Raw genomic sequence first — 18,000 nt, 5'->3', positions numbered from 1 at the left:
TTAATTTTTTAGTAGTCAAGTTGATATAGGTAAAGAAAATTAAAAACCAAAATAGATCCTTGCTCATTATTTTAATTTTGGAGCTTTTTTATTTTAATTGTTTCTCTTATAATTTGACATCACCAACACTCATATATCCTCTCAATTATATTTAGTTAATTATTCTATCAATCCTTATTATGTTATTAATGAAAAAAATGACATCTATTGATATTGACCTTCCAAATTTTATTTATGTAACTCAATTATCAAAGTATTTAAATCTTTAATTTATTTTTCTCTTTCACCTAACATGTCCATGTCCAACTATATAAACCAAAAACCATAATTATATCACTGATAATGTCAATGTTATCCCAAAAATAAACATTTTCAACACCTCATCATATTCATATGAGAATAAAGCAAATTGTTAGAAATTAAATGACAATTCAAGCTTTGTATACTCTACCATTTTAACTAAAATTATGTTAGGTTGATTTGTCTATTGTTATCCATTTCTAGAATCTAAACAAAAAATGATATAGTTTCAAAATTAACCTCTATTTTACCGGGGGGAAATATTAAACCCCTTTTTTCTAAAATATTTATCTTTTAGTAAAAGCATGAATGGATTTAAATTTATTCAATATGAGTAATTTGAAAAAGTTATTAGTGAAATTTGTTTGGACCTAAATTTACTTGTTGTATATGTCTAAATTACTAACTTAGTGAGAAACAAATGGAACATTAGTTGTAATAATTAAAGGTTAATTGAGATTAATTAAAATTTTATAGTGCCCATTTGAAGTGTTCAAAAAGTTTAAGTGGTAATTATAATCAATGTTATAATATCATATTGTACCGGCTGATTCATCATATAAGTTTGTTTCACATCGGAAAAATATGGTAATTATATTAGACATATAATTAAATCGGTCAAAATTAAAAAATATTGATCAACATTATTCAAATGGAATTGTATCATGCTAGTCAAGACTTGATTGCCTATGAAAACCATTGAAATATTTTAGTGGTTAAGTTATATGTTGTAAATAATAATATTTATCATTATAAATTTATTGTATTTGTTATAAAATATATATAGCTTAACATGTAAGCAACTTAATTAGTGAAGGACTATACAATTATATTAGTCTTCTGAACAATTTGATACAATATTAATAATATTTGTTTTAATAACTCACCGGATAACAATTATGATTTCTTATTAATAATAAAATAACACCAACATGTATTATTTTATTCGACCTAGTTCTCATAACACTGAAATAGATTGATACTTATTATAGTGCAACAGATGTACACTATTAGTAGTGTACCCCTAAATTCCAAAATAATTAGAATATTAATAGTTTAATTATTATTTCTTGAAAGAACCATTCACATGCCCAAAAATGATAAATTATTTACCAATTAGATTTTGATATTACAAAAGAAAGTAACAATACCAAATAAAGTGGAAATACTATTCTCCTCCACTCCACTTTTTCAATATAAAACCAGGGGTAAGCCTGATATTTCACCCCCGATGTTGGTCCAAGTCTTCTTTCCAAACCAACCACGTCTTAGTTCTCTCTTATTATCCATAAAATAAAAGAAAAAAGAAAAAAACAATTTCCCTTTTTAGATTCCAAATTCTCCAGATTCCCAATTCAATTCCCGCCAGATATAAAACAGTGCACCGCCATGGCCGCAACCGTCACGCCGGAGAATCCTCGAACATCGCCGACGATCTCACGTTCCGTGACGCACACTGTTAACGGTTCACACAAGTTCGTGATCCAAGGTTACTCGTTGGCGAAGGGAATGGGAGTGGGGAAGCACATTGCCAGCGATTTGTTCGCCGTCGGAGGGTACCATTGGGCGATTTACTTCTATCCTGATGGAAAGAATCCCGAGGATAACTCCACCTATGTCTCCGTCTTCATCGCTCTCGCCAACGACGGTAGCGATGTTAGAGCGTTGTTTGAGCTCACTCTTGTTGATCAGAGTGGTCATGGGAAGCATAAGGTTCATAGCCATTTTGATCGATCGCTCGAGAGTGGTCCTTATACTCTCAAGTACAAGGGTAGCATGTGGTAGGGTTTTCAAATTCCATTTCCATGCATTCTATTTTATTTCGTTTTATTCCAATATTTTCATTATTTTTTTATGTCATGGTTTGATCGTTCATTGTTTCAGTCTAGAAGTTAATTTTGATGAGCTTTCAATGTAATGTCCTTTGCATATTGTCCAATTATATAGTAATTAACACATCGTTGGAAATATGTGACTCTCAAGCAACTACTCAAAATTTAAGCTGTATTTTGTAATTGATTTTTTTTTTGTATAAGCAAGTGTATCCCCTCATCTTATGGCTAAGTAACTAATCCATTTTGGGTCAGGGTACGTGCTGGCCTCCTAAGAAGTGTCGCTCTCATGAATCGAATTATCAACATTTTGGTCTAATTGAGGATTTAGTAGAGCCTTATACCACGAGACCAACACCTTGTTAGTTAGTGATAATTGATTGGTGTGACACATAATTGGTTCTAGTTGATAGTGTAAAGACTTCACTTGCAAGAAATTTGAACTTCAAAGTTTCTATCCTAAAGCATTGTTTAATTAATGACTAGAGAATTTGGGATTTTTCTAGCTTGTTTTTCATGTGATTTTTCCTTTATACATATATGATGGACTGTAACCCTGTCATCTAAAATCAATTCGTTTTTATCATCTTAGACACCATAGTTCATCTTTCATCTATTTTCTGTAGAAAAATTGTAATTATGCTTAATCACGTGGACAAGCCCTTATAATGAGCTCACCAAAAGCATTCTATAGGTCAGTTAGCAGGCTTGTCCTTAGATTATGTTGTACATATAGTTGTGCTCATCTACCCCACTAAGTCGGAGTTTCGTACACTAGGTCACCTTTTTCTTATATAAGGATAATTATTGTTATTATTACCACATCTATGATGCATTAAGGCACCAAAGGCAAAACGGCTCCTTCTCTTGCTTTATTATTTTACCGTGTTCAGCGCATCCGCATATTCAATTTCTATCGCTCCTTATCTCTTTTAGGCTCCTAGATTCTCCTTGTATGGAATGTAGATGTTAAATTACTATGGAAGTATTATGCTGTGTTAACATCTGTTATCGATCTTGTTTATCTGTTCCTATAGGGGGTACAAACGGTTTTTCAGACGGTCTTTGCTTGAAAGCTCTGATTTCCTCAAGAATGATTGCTTGAAAATCAACTGTACGGTTGGAGTTGTGGTTTCAGCAATTGAGAATCTACAACTTCACTCTATTAATGTCACAGAATCTGACATTGGATCACACTTTGGTGCATTATTGGATAATATGGAAGGTTCAGATGTTACTTTCAATGTAGCGGGGGAAAAGTTCCCTGCTCATAAGTTGGTGTTGGCTGCTAGATCCCCAGAATTCCGATCTAAGTTTTTTGATGGTTTAGATGTCGAACAGCAAGAGATTATTGTTACAGATTTAGACACTAAGGTTTTCAAGGTAAAAACTATTCTTATTTTCCTCCCCTTTCCTTATTTTCTTTCCCTGTTATCCTTAAGGTTCAGATTTACTCTCTGCCAGTGCTTTTTACTTGATAGAAAATAAGATTTTAGAGCCGTTTAAGAAGCGAAGTACAGCTAGGGAGGATAAGATGTTCTGATTCTCCTCTTACTTTGACAGGCCTTGCTGCACTTTATCTACAGGGATACCCTTACGGAAGAGGTGGACGAGGTTTCATCAACCACATCTAGTGATTTTCTCATTTCTGAGACATTGACAGCAAAGTTATTAGCTGCAGCAGATAAGTATGGCTTGGAGAGGCTTAGAATGATGTGTGAGTCTCGTCTTTGCAAAGATATATGTGTCAACTCTGTATCCATCATTTTGACCTTGGCTGACAGTTGCCATGCCACAGAGTTAAAATCTGTTTGCCTGAAGTTTGCTGCTGAAAATCTAGCAGGTATTTAGTACAACTTCTTCCGTATGCGTGGTTAGCAATCATGCAAACATCAAAACTGATGTTTTCCTTCAATTTTTATTAGTAATGAGTGGTTAAAAAACAGGAGAAAATAAAAATGAGTTCAGATACTGTGCATTCTCTGCTGAAAAGAAATGATCATGCAATTTATCCTGGATGCATGTGGCAGTGTTCTGCATTTACATCTGACATTTATCTGCTGCCAAGCCTCTTCGTAGTACAAAAAAAGAGAGGCTGGGTAGGGGTTTGTATTCTTGGCTTTCTTTTTCTTTTAGTTGAAACTTTAGAAAATTGTGTTGGCCAACTTATGTCCCCATGTAACCCCGGTCTAATTCCAGTTGTGTTGAACATTAGAACTTTCAGGATCCTAGTTCTCATAACACTGAAATAGATTGATACTTATTATAGTGCAACAGATGTACACTATTAGTAGTGTACCCCTAAATTCCAAAATAATTAGAATATTAATAGTTTAATTATTATTTCTTGAAAGAACCATTCACATGCCCAAAAATGATAAATTATTTACCAATTAGATTTTGATATTACAAAAGAAAGTAACAATACCAAATAAAGTGGAAATACTATTCTCCTCCACTCCACTTTTTCAATATAAAACCAGGGGTAAGCCTGATATTTCACCCCCGATGTTGGTCCAAGTCTTCTTTCCAAACCAACCACGTCTTAGTTCTCTCTTATTATCCATAAAATAAAAGAAAAAAGAAAAAAACAATTTCCCTTTTTAGATTCCAAATTCTCCAGATTCCCAATTCAATTCCCGCCAGATATAAAACAGTGCACCGCCATGGCCGCAACCGTCACGCCGGAGAATCCTCGAACATCGCCGACGATCTCACGTTCCGTGACGCACACTGTTAACGGTTCACACAAGTTCGTGATCCAAGGTTACTCGTTGGCGAAGGGAATGGGAGTGGGGAAGCACATTGCCAGCGATTTGTTCGCCGTCGGAGGGTACCATTGGGCGATTTACTTCTATCCTGATGGAAAGAATCCCGAGGATAACTCCACCTATGTCTCCGTCTTCATCGCTCTCGCCAACGACGGTAGCGATGTTAGAGCGTTGTTTGAGCTCACTCTTGTTGATCAGAGTGGTCATGGGAAGCATAAGGTTCATAGCCATTTTGATCGATCGCTCGAGAGTGGTCCTTATACTCTCAAGTACAAGGGTAGCATGTGGTAGGGTTTTCAAATTCCATTTCCATGCATTCTATTTTATTTCGTTTTATTCCAATATTTTCATTATTTTTTTATGTCATGGTTTGATCGTTCATTGTTTCAGTCTAGAAGTTAATTTTGATGAGCTTTCAATGTAATGTCCTTTGCATATTGTCCAATTATATAGTAATTAACACATCGTTGGAAATATGTGACTCTCAAGCAACTACTCAAAATTTAAGCTGTATTTTGTAATTGATTTTTTTTTTGTATAAGCAAGTGTATCCCCTCATCTTATGGCTAAGTAACTAATCCATTTTGGGTCAGGGTACGTGCTGGCCTCCTAAGAAGTGTCGCTCTCATGAATCGAATTATCAACATTTTGGTCTAATTGAGGATTTAGTAGAGCCTTATACCACGAGACCAACACCTTGTTAGTTAGTGATAATTGATTGGTGTGACACATAATTGGTTCTAGTTGATAGTGTAAAGACTTCACTTGCAAGAAATTTGAACTTCAAAGTTTCTATCCTAAAGCATTGTTTAATTAATGACTAGAGAATTTGGGATTTTTCTAGCTTGTTTTTCATGTGATTTTTCCTTTATACATATATGATGGACTGTAACCCTGTCATCTAAAATCAATTCGTTTTTATCATCTTAGACACCATAGTTCATCTTTCATCTATTTTCTGTAGAAAAATTGTAATTATGCTTAATCACGTGGACAAGCCCTTATAATGAGCTCACCAAAAGCATTCTATAGGTCAGTTAGCAGGCTTGTCCTTAGATTATGTTGTACATATAGTTGTGCTCATCTACCCCACTAAGTCGGAGTTTCGTACACTAGGTCACCTTTTTCTTATATAAGGATAATTATTGTTATTATTACCACATCTATGATGCATTAAGGCACCAAAGGCAAAACGGCTCCTTCTCTTGCTTTATTATTTTACCGTGTTCAGCGCATCCGCATATTCAATTTCTATCGCTCCTTATCTCTTTTAGGCTCCTAGATTCTCCTTGTATGGAATGTAGATGTTAAATTACTATGGAAGTATTATGCTGTGTTAACATCTGTTATCGATCTTGTTTATCTGTTCCTATAGGGGGTACAAACGGTTTTTCAGACGGTCTTTGCTTGAAAGCTCTGATTTCCTCAAGAATGATTGCTTGAAAATCAACTGTACGGTTGGAGTTGTGGTTTCAGCAATTGAGAATCTACAACTTCACTCTATTAATGTCACAGAATCTGACATTGGATCACACTTTGGTGCATTATTGGATAATATGGAAGGTTCAGATGTTACTTTCAATGTAGCGGGGGAAAAGTTCCCTGCTCATAAGTTGGTGTTGGCTGCTAGATCCCCAGAATTCCGATCTAAGTTTTTTGATGGTTTAGATGTCGAACAGCAAGAGATTATTGTTACAGATTTAGACACTAAGGTTTTCAAGGTAAAAACTATTCTTATTTTCCTCCCCTTTCCTTATTTTCTTTCCCTGTTATCCTTAAGGTTCAGATTTACTCTCTGCCAGTGCTTTTTACTTGATAGAAAATAAGATTTTAGAGCCGTTTAAGAAGCGAAGTACAGCTAGGGAGGATAAGATGTTCTGATTCTCCTCTTACTTTGACAGGCCTTGCTGCACTTTATCTACAGGGATACCCTTACGGAAGAGGTGGACGAGGTTTCATCAACCACATCTAGTGATTTTCTCATTTCTGAGACATTGACAGCAAAGTTATTAGCTGCAGCAGATAAGTATGGCTTGGAGAGGCTTAGAATGATGTGTGAGTCTCGTCTTTGCAAAGATATATGTGTCAACTCTGTATCCATCATTTTGACCTTGGCTGACAGTTGCCATGCCACAGAGTTAAAATCTGTTTGCCTGAAGTTTGCTGCTGAAAATCTAGCAGGTATTTAGTACAACTTCTTCCGTATGCGTGGTTAGCAATCATGCAAACATCAAAACTGATGTTTTCCTTCAATTTTTATTAGTAATGAGTGGTTAAAAAACAGGAGAAAATAAAAATGAGTTCAGATACTGTGCATTCTCTGCTGAAAAGAAATGATCATGCAATTTATCCTGGATGCATGTGGCAGTGTTCTGCATTTACATCTGACATTTATCTGCTGCCAAGCCTCTTCGTAGTACAAAAAAAGAGAGGCTGGGTAGGGGTTTGTATTCTTGGCTTTCTTTTTCTTTTAGTTGAAACTTTAGAAAATTGTGTTGGCCAACTTATGTCCCCATGTAACCCCGGTCTAATTCCAGTTGTGTTGAACATTAGAACTTTCAGGATACAACAAAAAAGGTAGTGAGAGTAAACTTTACCTACGGCTTGGTCGTGGCATTTAAATGACAGAGGCCTGGTACCGTGGGATTGGTATTCAATCTATTTAAATTTCATAACATTGACATAGGCGACCACATATACAATAATCTAGGTTGTGGTGATAGTAATGTTCTATTTAATTATTTTGTTTAAATATAAGTAAATGGTTCCTTATTCACTAAAAGAAATGAATGGTGCCTTGTTGTGTATATTCTGTTTTGTCCAAATACAAAGCATTTCATGAGGATATAATTAGTTTTGTATCTCAAAATGCACAAGATGTTGATTACCTTCATATACTTAATGTTATGAAACACGGTAGGCAATTGTCTAGTGTAGATACTTGTAGACTTGTAGTTGTAGATAGTTAAAGAGTAAAATGGAAATCTTGATCTCTTGGGTGTAGAAAATTATAGTCTTCCTTTACCTTTGATTATTCAGATTCATAATGTCATAATTTGCAGAATCAGATTGGTTTGGCCAGTTGGAACAGAAAAACTGAGAACTGGCCCCCCAACCAGCCCATTATGCCCATTAAAACTGGATTTTCGAAAATTGGATAAGAATTGCAAAAACATGTCCTTAACTGGTCAACCTACTGGTTCACACAGGTTCACTGTTTTTTGGAACTTTTAATTATACTAATTATTCGGCTTCCAGTTTTATAACCAAAATGTGCATTGTTTTCTTAATTAATTATATTGTGAAATCAAATTATTTATGTTGGAAATGCATTTAAATGTTTTTCATTGGTTTTACTTACATATTCGACATTGTACTGTATTTTTTCTTATATTTTTGGACGTACCTCTCCCTTTACTGTTTCAATAACGGGTTCAATTCTGAAAACTCTGCTTAATGTGATGCTTCTTTTATACCTGGACTTGTTGCAGCTGTCATGATGTCCGAGGGATTTGAGTCAATGAAAGAAAATTGCCCAAGGCTACAATCAGAGATCTTGATGACGATTGCTGGATGTGAAGTTGATAGTTGCAGTGCAGGGGAAAAATCTCAGAGCGTGTGGGCTCAACTTTCAGATGGTGGTGACGTTAATAGCAGGAGGGTCAAGCAAAGAATATGATATCTAGTCATACACTGTGGCAGTGGTTTCTCTCTGATTCTTTTGTAAATGTAGGTGATGATGCTGAATAGAAAGAAAAAGTCAGAATAGAGGGTAAATCCTCTTCTGTCCAACTTTTTCATGCTTGAATAGAAAGTTATGTAGAAAAAAACAGGTAGAGTAGATATTATGTAGCTTTTTCATGTAAAATGTGACCAGCAATGTATATGTTGTTTGTCCTTAGTAGTCAATCAAAATGAACTCATTTGGAGTAGATTTTTAACCAACTACACTTTCAATGTGGATATTTGAGTTGCTGAAACCTCAAGGTTTGTTGTAGGTTCATCAGGGTGGTTGTTGTACCATGTACAATTTGTAGTATGTCAGATGCTGAATGATAGCTTTTTACAACACTTATTTTTTCCTCTATCATGCAAGTTGATCCCAAGATGGAATAAGAGACACAAACTCCAACATGTGTATGTTCTAAATTAACATATAAGCTAGTGGCTACACTAGTTCCCCCCTTTATCTAGATTACTCATTTTATATGAATAATTTCAAAAATAATAATAAATTAGTGTTGTAGAAGAAATTTTCTTATAATGATGCTTTCTGAGAAAATATTCTAACAAAGAATACGGACAAACAATTACTGAACTTAAAAAAGATTGAAGTTCTATTTTGATCTCTTAAAATTTATACCCTGTCGACTTGGTACCTAAAAAAATAAAAAACTTAAAGTGATTCAAAAACATTAAATGTGTGTCAAATAGTCTTTTTTAAACCTATTTGATGACCCTGTAAAAACTATTTTACCCTATATTAGTTATTTTTATATATGAGTTTGTAATTTTATTATCTTGGGGATCAAACACGCTTGAAAGTTTATAAGAATTAAGAGTAACCATAATTATTGTTTTTAAAGTTTTTCTTAACATAATAAGAACATTTTGGTCTTATTTCTTGACTTTTGTTCTTAAATAAAAACAATTCTTGGTTGTTCTTAACCATGAGGTGAATGTTGTAAAAAAAGGCAGATGTTGTGAGACTTGAATAAAAACAAGAATGATATTTGCCATTGTGGTGGAAAAAAATAGATGTTGTTCTTATTTCACGGTGAGTTATAATAAATCATAAAATATTATGTGAGACCCAAATAACATTAAAAATATTGTTTTCAATTGGAGATGCTCTAAGATCGGTATTCAATAGATAGTATGTTAATGGTGTTGTGACTATAGAAGATGAGAATAATTTATGGGCTCAAATGAAATAATTTATGGGCCCAATAACCGAATAACAAAATAAAAAGCAGCGTTGGCTTAACTGAACCCTAAGTGAAGCAAACAGTGTTTTGAAGAAGAGAAAGATGAGAATGGAGGATGAAACTGACGCTAATGGAGTTACCATAACCAAAGAAGAAAACGCACCGAAGGAGAAGCGAAAGGGAAAACACGACAAGCCAAAGCCATGGGACGATGATCCAAACATAGATCACTGGAAGGTAGACAAATTCGATCCTTCATGGAACGAAGGAGGCATGCTCGAAGTGAGTTCCTTCTCCACTCTTTTCCCTCAGTATCGGGAAAAGTATTTACAACAAGCTTGGCCTCTCGTCAAATCTTCTCTCAAAGAATTCGGTGTTTCGTGTGAACTCAATTTGGTTGAAGGCTCAATGACGGTTACAACTACTAGAAAGACGAGGGATCCTTATATCATTGTCAAAGCTAGGGATCTTATTAAGCTTCTTTCTAGAAGTGTTCCTGCTCCTCAGGTTCATTCTCTATTTATTTATTTATTTATTTATTTGTATGTGTTGATTCATTTCAGTGTTCATGTAGTTTTTGTTTTGTTTTTATGATGTTCAGGCGATTAAAATACTAGACGATGAAGTGCAATGTGATATTATTAAAATCAGTGGCATGGTTCGCAATAAGGTAATTTCCTTGCCTACTTTTGTTTCATTTTATAGGTTAATTGTGATATTTACAGTGCTTTGATACTGAAGTTGTAGGGTTTGATAAATGTATGCACAGAATGTGCGAGTTCTGTTTTATTTTGGTGTAACTTGTGGATATAATCTAGGATGACATAAGTTTAATTGAGCTTTTTTTTGAATAAGCTAGTAATAGTTTTTTACTTCATCATATTCTCCGGTAATGTTTCTGAAATAAAGCCGAAAGGATCTTATTAGAAGGGTGTAGGTTATTCTCACAAGGTTTTCCTGCAAGCTCAAATAAGCTCTATATCTTGCTGTTCTGAACGCCCCCTGAAAAATAGAACATTTTAGTTCACGAAAGGGGGTTGAACCAAAGAGAACTCCATCCAAAACACTGCCTTATATCCCCTTCTCTCCTTCACCATTACTTTTGTTGAGTAAATTCTCTTAATAAAAAGTTTTGTCTGTCTTGTTGTTGGGTGTATTTGACCTAGGAGTTAAAAAAAAAATCCAATAATTCATCATCTTAACAGCATTTAGTCATTGAATTGTCCTGAAATCTGGGTTTTATCAATTTTCTTTTGCTTCTCATTCTTTTTGGCATATACATGTGTACAGGATGTACATATGAAGTTCCAGTATTTACTCTTGTCAAAAGACAAAATTAAAAGAAATGATCTATGCCTTCAATCTGAAATGGTTCTCACTTTTCTGTGAATGTGGCATATCTATATGCAGAGGACATAGATGCAAATTTAAACCACTAATACCCACACAATGATAAAAAATTAAATAGGTTTTGAAGAATTTAGAACCTACAATTACATGTCCAAGCTGTAATGTTTTCCTTTCAAAAGTGGAATCATTAGACATGTGTTTCTATTTTTTCCTTATCATTTCTGCTAGCAGCTCTTTGAATTCTCTATTCTTCAAAAGATCCTTATGTGTATACATATGGTCATATGCTCATATAATAATTGTAATTTTTGCATATTAACTATATCTTGCAAAGTGCTTTTCGGAGAATTTAGTCTGATGTTGGAATCTCCATTAATTTTCTGACTGCAGGAGCGATTTGTTAAAAGAAGACAGCATCTAGTTGGTCCTAATTCTTCCACCTTGAAGGTATTTTTGTGAAACTCACATTTTTAGTATCAAGGATGGGGATGGACCCTTAGTTATAGCTTTCTTGCTTTGGTGTTGCATAATTGACTGTTTAAACCAACTCTGTTAGTCACTTTTCTCCGAATATATCTTTGATGTGCAGGCACTTGAAATACTCACTGGCTGTTACATCCTAGTTCAGGTAATTTTAATTATTGCCTCAGATTATGAAGGATGGATATTTCTCTGCACTAAGATTTGGGAGGACTCTAGAATGGGCTAACTTGTTTCAAATTCTGCTTGCAATTCCACAGGGAAACACAGTTGCTGCTATGGGTTCATTTAAAGGCTTGAAGCAAGTCAGAAGGATTGTTGAGGAATGTATGCTGAATAAAATGCATCCTGTATACAACATTAAGGTTGACAAACTTGTACTTCTCTTGCTTTTATATTGTAGATTTCAGGTTTAGAAAATATTTAAGTTCTCCTTTTCACTTTATCAGATTCTTATGATGAGGAAGGAACTTGAAAAGGATCCAGCACTTGCGCAAGAGAACTGGGATAGGTTTCTTCCAAAATTCAAAAAGTACTATTTATATCTCAAGTTGTGTATACAAAGTAAACTCTGTCTGCTTCCATTTTACTGACACTCTAACATATCTTTTGTAGGAAAAATGTTAAGCAAAAGAAGGTTAACACTAAACAGAAGAAGCCCTACACTCCTTTCCCTCCACCTCAACCGCCCAGTAAGGTGAGACAATTATTAATATCTCCCGCTTAGTTGGATTCCTTCCATTCTTTAATGTACAGAGTCCCCTCTTCCCATGTGGTCAAACCCTGCCCCAGCAAGAAAATAAAAGAATTAGAAAAAAGTGGGGCTGGGTGGTCAAGAAGACAGGGAGCATACATATTTATATGTTGAAAATTTACTTAATGATTCTCAAAAGCAAAAGTATGTTTCAACGGTTCTTCAGTATTCTATTTTAACTTGTTCTGTTTTCCTTGAAATTATGTTTGCAAAAGTTTGTCTGTTTATACCAGTCTTCATTTGTGTTGTTTTCCTCTTAATTTTGATATCCTATGCAAAAGTTTGGTGATTTGTGAAATAATGTTAAGGTGTTGGTGGTAATTTTTTGTGGTATTTCAGGTTGATATACAATTGGAAACTGGAGAATACTTTTTAAGCGACAGAAAGAAATCGCAAAAGAAATGGCAAGAGAAGCAGGAAAAGCAGGCAGAAAAAACTGCTGAAAACAAGAGGAAAAGAGATGAGGCTTTCATCCCACCCAAGGTTTATTATGTCAAGATTTCTCTTGTGATTTTTACTCTTGTTTTGTAATTTCCTCCATGGCATTTACTGATATTTTTTATTTCACTGTTCAGGAACCTGCAAAACTTGCTGATAAATCTGAGGATGCTAATAACAATGTAGCTGACATGGCAATATCCTTAAAGGTATTGTACGAGGATTTTCATTTGCTTTTAAACTTAAGCCATTGAGAGACCTTTTCCCAAGTTTTCTTGCTTGACTTGTTAAACCATTTGTTTCTCTTCCACAAATTGTTAACTCACTTGAATCCAAATGGTTAATCCACAGAAAAAGGCCAAGAAGTTTGTTGAGCGGAAATCCGAAGAAAATTTAAATGCAGAGACGTATATGATTGGATCATCTGAACAAGTATCGCGAAAGAAATCTAAGAAGCAAAGGTCTTAGCATGGATCAATAATGTGAAATGGATGGATCCAGAAGTCTTTGCATCCAATGTCTCTTCACTAATATTTTTGACAATAGTACACAAAGCTTTGTGTGTCATTGTTTATTTGACTGTTTGACAATTAAACTAATAGCATTTGTATTATGCCTCTTCACTAAGTTTTAGACACAAACATTTCAGTGAGTGATGGATCAAGGCGTGGAAGTCTTGGAAGATGTAATCTCATTTCAATTGTTGAATATTAAACTAAAAGAAAAACCAAATTTTCTGATACACAAAAATATAAAACTGGGCCTCTGATCCCTTGTATGGATCCATCCATGATTTAGAAATATAAAAAGTGGTGTAAGAAAAAAATTGTTAAAATATAATTAAGCAAATATTTTTCCACTTTGAAATATAAAATTACACTGCTCAAAGTATTACATCCATATTCATTAGTAAATGATAAAAAAATGTATCTATTGTGTATGTTTTATATATCGACACTGATGTCATTAAAAGATTTGTGGTGGAAGTAAAAACTGTAATGAAAATGTGAAATACAGATTTTTCAAAATGTTTTCCTGATGAGACTAAACACTAGCAAGGATAGCCTAATGAGATTTAATCATCATCCACACTTTAAAAAAGTAATATATAAATAAATGGTAGATAATGTATTGTTTGTTTATAAAATTTTATATGACAATGTATAGATATTATACTCTTATAAAAATTGAATTGAGTTAATATCTATGCAATAATATTATAAAGATATATACATAATTAATACATAATTTATCATTCATTTGTATTACTTTTATACTTTTACTCTTAATGCATTTATCTTTTTCCTTAATCTAATTAGTGCAAATAAAACAATGTTATATTCTCGTAATATATTTTTTCTCCTCAATCATTAATGTTGTATATCATTTTTTATAGTAAGTAGAAGGATTATTAGGAGTATATATGTTTTTCCTCCTAAACAATATCTTGAAACACTAAAAATGGGTGACAAATGCATCTGTTGTATTCATTCCTTATCAGCCACCCATTGTCCTAACTCCTAATGCTTCTCATCCACTCTTTCTCTTTTAGGTGTCCCACTCAAAATGTTACTTTTTTCTGTTTCAAGTCTCAACAACAGTTAGATCGATCTAACACTCAATAACTTTATTACAGAGAAGAGAAGTGGTTAAAAAATAAGAACAATACATGTGGGGTGGTGTGCCAACATAACATCCTCGCCATTCAATCTTCGCTGGCACAGTCACTAATACTATTTTATTATTATTATTATTATTATTATTATTATTATTATATTATTACCTTTCTTTCTTTCCTTTCATTTCATTTCATTCCCTTTTTCTCTTCCTTTTCCGTCTCTCCATTTTCTCTCTCCATTCTCCACCTCTTTCATGGACCTTCACCGCCGTCCTCACGACGGCGATGCCGCTGTCCCTCTCCGCCGTCACAAATCCCCTCCTTCCTCCCCTAAAGCCTCCGACGCCCTCCCTCTCCCTCTCTACCTCACCAACGCCGTCTTCTTCACCCTCTTCTTCTCCGTCGCTTACTTCCTCCTCCACCGCTGGCGTGACAAGATCCGCTCCTCCACCCCTCTCCACGTCGTCACCTTCTCCGAACTCGCCGCCATCCTTTCCCTCATCGCCTCCTTCATCTACCTTCTCGGCTTCTTCGGCATTGATTTCGTTCAATCCTTCATTTCTCGTTCTTCTAACGACGCCGTTTGGGAAGATCACATCAACCACGCCGTTTGTCAACAAATTCCCGTACTACCCCCGCCTGAGCCCTTGATTTCTTCCATTTCAACCGAGGAGGATGAGGAGATTGTGAAATCTGTCGTTGAAGGTAAAACGCCGTCGTATTCGCTCGAGTCACGCCTCGGCGATTGTCGCCGTGCGGCTGCAATTCGCCGGGAGGCGCTGCAGAGGGTGACGGGGAGGTCGCTGCAGAGTTTACCGTTGGAAGGGTTCGATTACGAGTCGATTTTAGGGCAGTGTTGTGAAATGCCGGTAGGGTATGTGCAGATTCCGGTGGGAGTGGCGGGGCCGTTGTTGCTGGATGGGTTTGAGTACACGGTGCCAATGGCTACGACGGAAGGGTGTCTCGTGGCGAGTACGAATCGAGGTTGCAAGGCGATCTATGCGTCTGGAGGAGCAAGCAGTGTGATTTTGAAGGATGGGATGTCTAGAGCTCCTGTTGTTAGGTTTTCAACTGCTAAAAGAGCTGCTCAATTGAAGTTTTTCTTGGAGGATCCACTCAATTTTGATACCTTGGCTGTTGTTTTCAATAGGTTTACCATTTTCTTCAATTATTTGTTTAATTATTTATTGTCATTTTTGGTTTGTTTGTTGTGTTTTTTGTACTGATTTTAATGTTTGATGTTGATGGATATTTATTTTTTGTGTTGGTTGATGTTAGGATTTAGTCTCTTTCATGGTGCTGAGTTTGCATGTTTGATGATGTTGATTGATTTTTGTTTTGTTTTGTTTCGTGGGATTTGATGATGTAGTTTTTCATTATTAACTCCCTTTGTTTCTGAAATTTATAAAACTAAAAAGGAAGAAAATATGGAATGAATGACTTCAAAATGGTTTTTTAGAAGATAATTATGACTGCAGTTATTCCTTTGAAAATTTGAATTTGATTATGAAAATTAATGGAGGACTTGAACTTGGATATGGTTTATGGGAGAAATTTTCTGTTGATGCTGAGTTTGGTGTTTGTTTCTGTTGGGTTTCAGGTCAAGTAGGTTTGCAACACTTCAACGTATTCAGTGTACTATGGCTGGGAAAAACTTGTATATGAGGTTTACCTGCAGCACGGGTGATGCTATGGGGATGAACATGGTCTCCAAAGGGGTGCAAAATGTTCTTGATTTTCTGCAGAATGATTTCCCTGACATGGATATCATTGGCATCTCTGGTAATGTCCAGGCCCTTTCCTATTTTAATGGATGGGAGTTTCTGGATTGTTTTTTATTAAAGATGCTTTATGTCACAAACACTGTTTAATAAAGATTAGTTAACTTGGTTATGCTATCATACGTCATCCGTTTGGCCTATGCAGCTACAGGCTGGTTTCTTCAGTGAATGTGGTCCATTCATGTTGTCTTGTTTCTTTCTGTATCCTTTTCAAATTGTATAGTATTTTAAATATGAACTGTTATTAGCATTATCTGATTGGTGCCGTACCATGGCATTTTGTAGAAAGGTTTGTTTATGCTTGTTGAAATTTTAAATTTGGATTCTCATTTGAGGCGTTTTGCTTTATTTGTTTATTCTGTCTGTTTTTGAAATCTGACCAACCACCATAGACTTTAAAAGGCTGATTTTCAATTAAAAACAAATACAGGTTAATTTGGTAATATGTGCGTAATTTAATCATTGTTCCCCGACTTTAGGAAATTACCATTTTTGTCATTGTTCTATTGGATTCCTCATGTGTACAGTATTCATTCCTTTTGTCGTTTCTAATTTTGTTTGGTAGTTAGTTTCCTAGTTCAGTTGCATCTTTTGAACATGTCATTATATTACTGTCTATTTGGCTATTTGAAGCCTATAATCCGGCATGCTGAAACCATTTTAATGGGTAGCTAAATGTGATGGTTGTGTACTGGCTCTATTCTTTAGGAAATTTTTGTTCGGACAAGAAACCAGCTGCCGTAAATTGGATTGAGGGACGAGGGAAATCAGTTGTTTGTGAAGCAATTATCAAAGAAGAAGTGGTGGAGAAGGTATTGAAGACCAATGTGGCTGCGCTCGTGGAGCTTAACGTGCTCAAGAACCTTGTTGGTTCTGCTGTTGCTGGCGCTCTTGGAGGGTATAATGCTCATGCTAGTAACATTGTTTCTGCCATATTCATAGCCACTGGTCAAGATCCAGCTCAAAATGTTGAGAGTTCCCATTGCATAACAATGATGGAAGCCATCAATGATGGGAGAGACCTTCATATCTCAGTGACTATGCCTTCCATTGAGGTGATTTGGCATCCCATCTATTCACAGATTTTTCTTGAGTTGGTTAATTTTCCAATATAATAACCAAGTTATATATGATTTATTGTCCTCTCAGGTGGGTACCGTTGGGGGTGGTACTCAACTTGCATCTCAATCTGCATGCTTGAATTTGCTTGGGGTGAAGGGTTCGAGCAAAGACTCACCAGGGTCGAACTCAAGACTCTTGGCCACCATTGTTGCTGGATCTGTTTTAGCAGGAGAGCTGTCTCTGATGTCTGCTATTGCGGCAGGGCAGTTAGTGAAGAGCCACATGAAATACAACAGATCAAGCAAAAATGTATGCCAAATGTAATCTTGACGGTGGGAATGTGGTTGAAGTCACTATTTGTGTGGAGTCTGAAATAAAAACAAAAGGGCCTTTGAATGCAAAAAATGGAGTTTGGAGAGAAAATGGAAGACGTTAGATTATATATTGTTGGCATCCACATTTGGCTGTGTAATGCTATCTGTTAATGTTTTATACCTTTTTGGTGTCAACTCTAGATCCTTCTTTCGCTGTACTCATTTGATAGCACATCCTGCTTACCCATTGAATGAGTGTGAACATTCCTTAAAACAATACAATTCGTGTGTTGTGTATTATAATTCATTCTTTTTCTGATATAATATGCTTAATATATGTACTATATAATGTATTATTGGTGTCTCAATATA

The 18,000-nt window shown here is 35.2% G+C and overlaps 3 protein-coding genes across 6 annotated transcripts; all 3 read left to right on the top strand.

Annotated features, from left to right (window-relative positions):
• Window positions 1,536-8,970, top strand: LOC109360413 (BTB/POZ and MATH domain-containing protein 4-like). 3 transcript variants are annotated; one of them, XM_019605301.1, is made up of 5 exons: window positions 4,643-5,190; window positions 6,279-6,624; window positions 6,805-7,084; window positions 8,395-8,491; window positions 8,558-8,970. In XM_019605301.1, the coding sequence occupies exons 1-5, from the start codon at window positions 4,799-4,801 to the stop codon at window positions 8,580-8,582; spliced, it is 1,140 nt and encodes a 379-aa protein (XP_019460846.1). In that variant the 5' UTR covers window positions 4,643-4,798; the 3' UTR covers window positions 8,583-8,970. The 3 variants fall into 3 exon arrangements, with proteins under 3 accessions (XP_019460845.1, XP_019460846.1, XP_019460844.1); XM_019605300.1 differs by lacking the exons at window positions 4,643-5,190; window positions 6,279-6,624; window positions 6,805-7,084 and adding exons at window positions 1,536-2,081; window positions 3,170-3,515; window positions 3,696-3,975 and having other exon boundaries at window positions 8,395-8,970; XM_019605299.1 differs by having other exon boundaries at window positions 4,645-5,190; window positions 8,395-8,970.
• Window positions 9,884-13,600, top strand: LOC109360414 (KRR1 small subunit processome component homolog). Its single transcript, XM_019605302.1, has 10 exons — window positions 9,884-10,338; window positions 10,433-10,501; window positions 11,572-11,628; window positions 11,771-11,809; window positions 11,922-12,026; window positions 12,111-12,193; window positions 12,277-12,358; window positions 12,755-12,898; window positions 12,991-13,062; window positions 13,205-13,600. The coding sequence occupies exons 1-10, from the start codon at window positions 9,934-9,936 to the stop codon at window positions 13,319-13,321; spliced, it is 1,173 nt and encodes a 390-aa protein (XP_019460847.1). The 5' UTR covers window positions 9,884-9,933; the 3' UTR covers window positions 13,322-13,600.
• LOC109360654 (3-hydroxy-3-methylglutaryl-coenzyme A reductase 1-like) lies at window positions 14,645-17,979 on the top strand. 2 transcript variants are annotated; one of them, XM_019605690.1, is made up of 5 exons: window positions 14,645-15,621; window positions 16,072-16,253; window positions 16,961-17,307; window positions 17,402-17,676; window positions 17,720-17,979. In XM_019605690.1, the coding sequence occupies exons 1-4, from the start codon at window positions 14,726-14,728 to the stop codon at window positions 17,636-17,638; spliced, it is 1,662 nt and encodes a 553-aa protein (XP_019461235.1). In that variant the 5' UTR covers window positions 14,645-14,725; the 3' UTR covers window positions 17,639-17,676; window positions 17,720-17,979. The 2 variants fall into 2 exon arrangements, with proteins under 2 accessions (XP_019461235.1, XP_019461234.1); XM_019605689.1 differs by having other exon boundaries at window positions 17,402-17,979.

The sequence above is a fragment of the Lupinus angustifolius genome, chromosome LG11 (genome assembly GCF_001865875.1).
Source record: "Lupinus angustifolius cultivar Tanjil chromosome LG11, LupAngTanjil_v1.0, whole genome shotgun sequence".
Classification (NCBI taxonomy): domain Eukaryota; kingdom Viridiplantae; phylum Streptophyta; class Magnoliopsida; order Fabales; family Fabaceae; genus Lupinus; species Lupinus angustifolius.
Note: the sequence above shows the minus strand (reverse complement) of the source record. Positions and strands in the feature narration are given on the sequence as shown.

Coding starts and splice junctions, on each gene's coding strand:
- LOC109360413 (XM_019605300.1), top strand. CDS start 1,690: ATGGCCGCAACCGTCACGCCGGAGAATCCTCGAACATCGCCGACGATC. Junction 2,082..3,169: donor AAGTACAAGGGTAGCATGTG/GTAGGGTTTTCA, acceptor CTGTTCCTATAG/GGGGTACAAACGGTTTTTCA. Junction 3,976..8,394: donor TGCTGCTGAAAATCTAGCAG/GTATTTAGTACA, acceptor GACTTGTTGCAG/CTGTCATGATGTCCGAGGGA.
- LOC109360414 (XM_019605302.1), top strand. CDS start 9,934: ATGAGAATGGAGGATGAAACTGACGCTAATGGAGTTACCATAACCAAA. Junction 10,339..10,432: donor GAAGTGTTCCTGCTCCTCAG/GTTCATTCTCTA, acceptor TATGATGTTCAG/GCGATTAAAATACTAGACGA. Junction 12,899..12,990: donor AGGCTTTCATCCCACCCAAG/GTTTATTATGTC, acceptor TTCACTGTTCAG/GAACCTGCAAAACTTGCTGA.
- LOC109360654 (XM_019605690.1), top strand. CDS start 14,726: ATGGACCTTCACCGCCGTCCTCACGACGGCGATGCCGCTGTCCCTCTC. Junction 15,622..16,071: donor TTGGCTGTTGTTTTCAATAG/GTTTACCATTTT, acceptor GTTGGGTTTCAG/GTCAAGTAGGTTTGCAACAC. Junction 17,308..17,401: donor TGACTATGCCTTCCATTGAG/GTGATTTGGCAT, acceptor TTGTCCTCTCAG/GTGGGTACCGTTGGGGGTGG.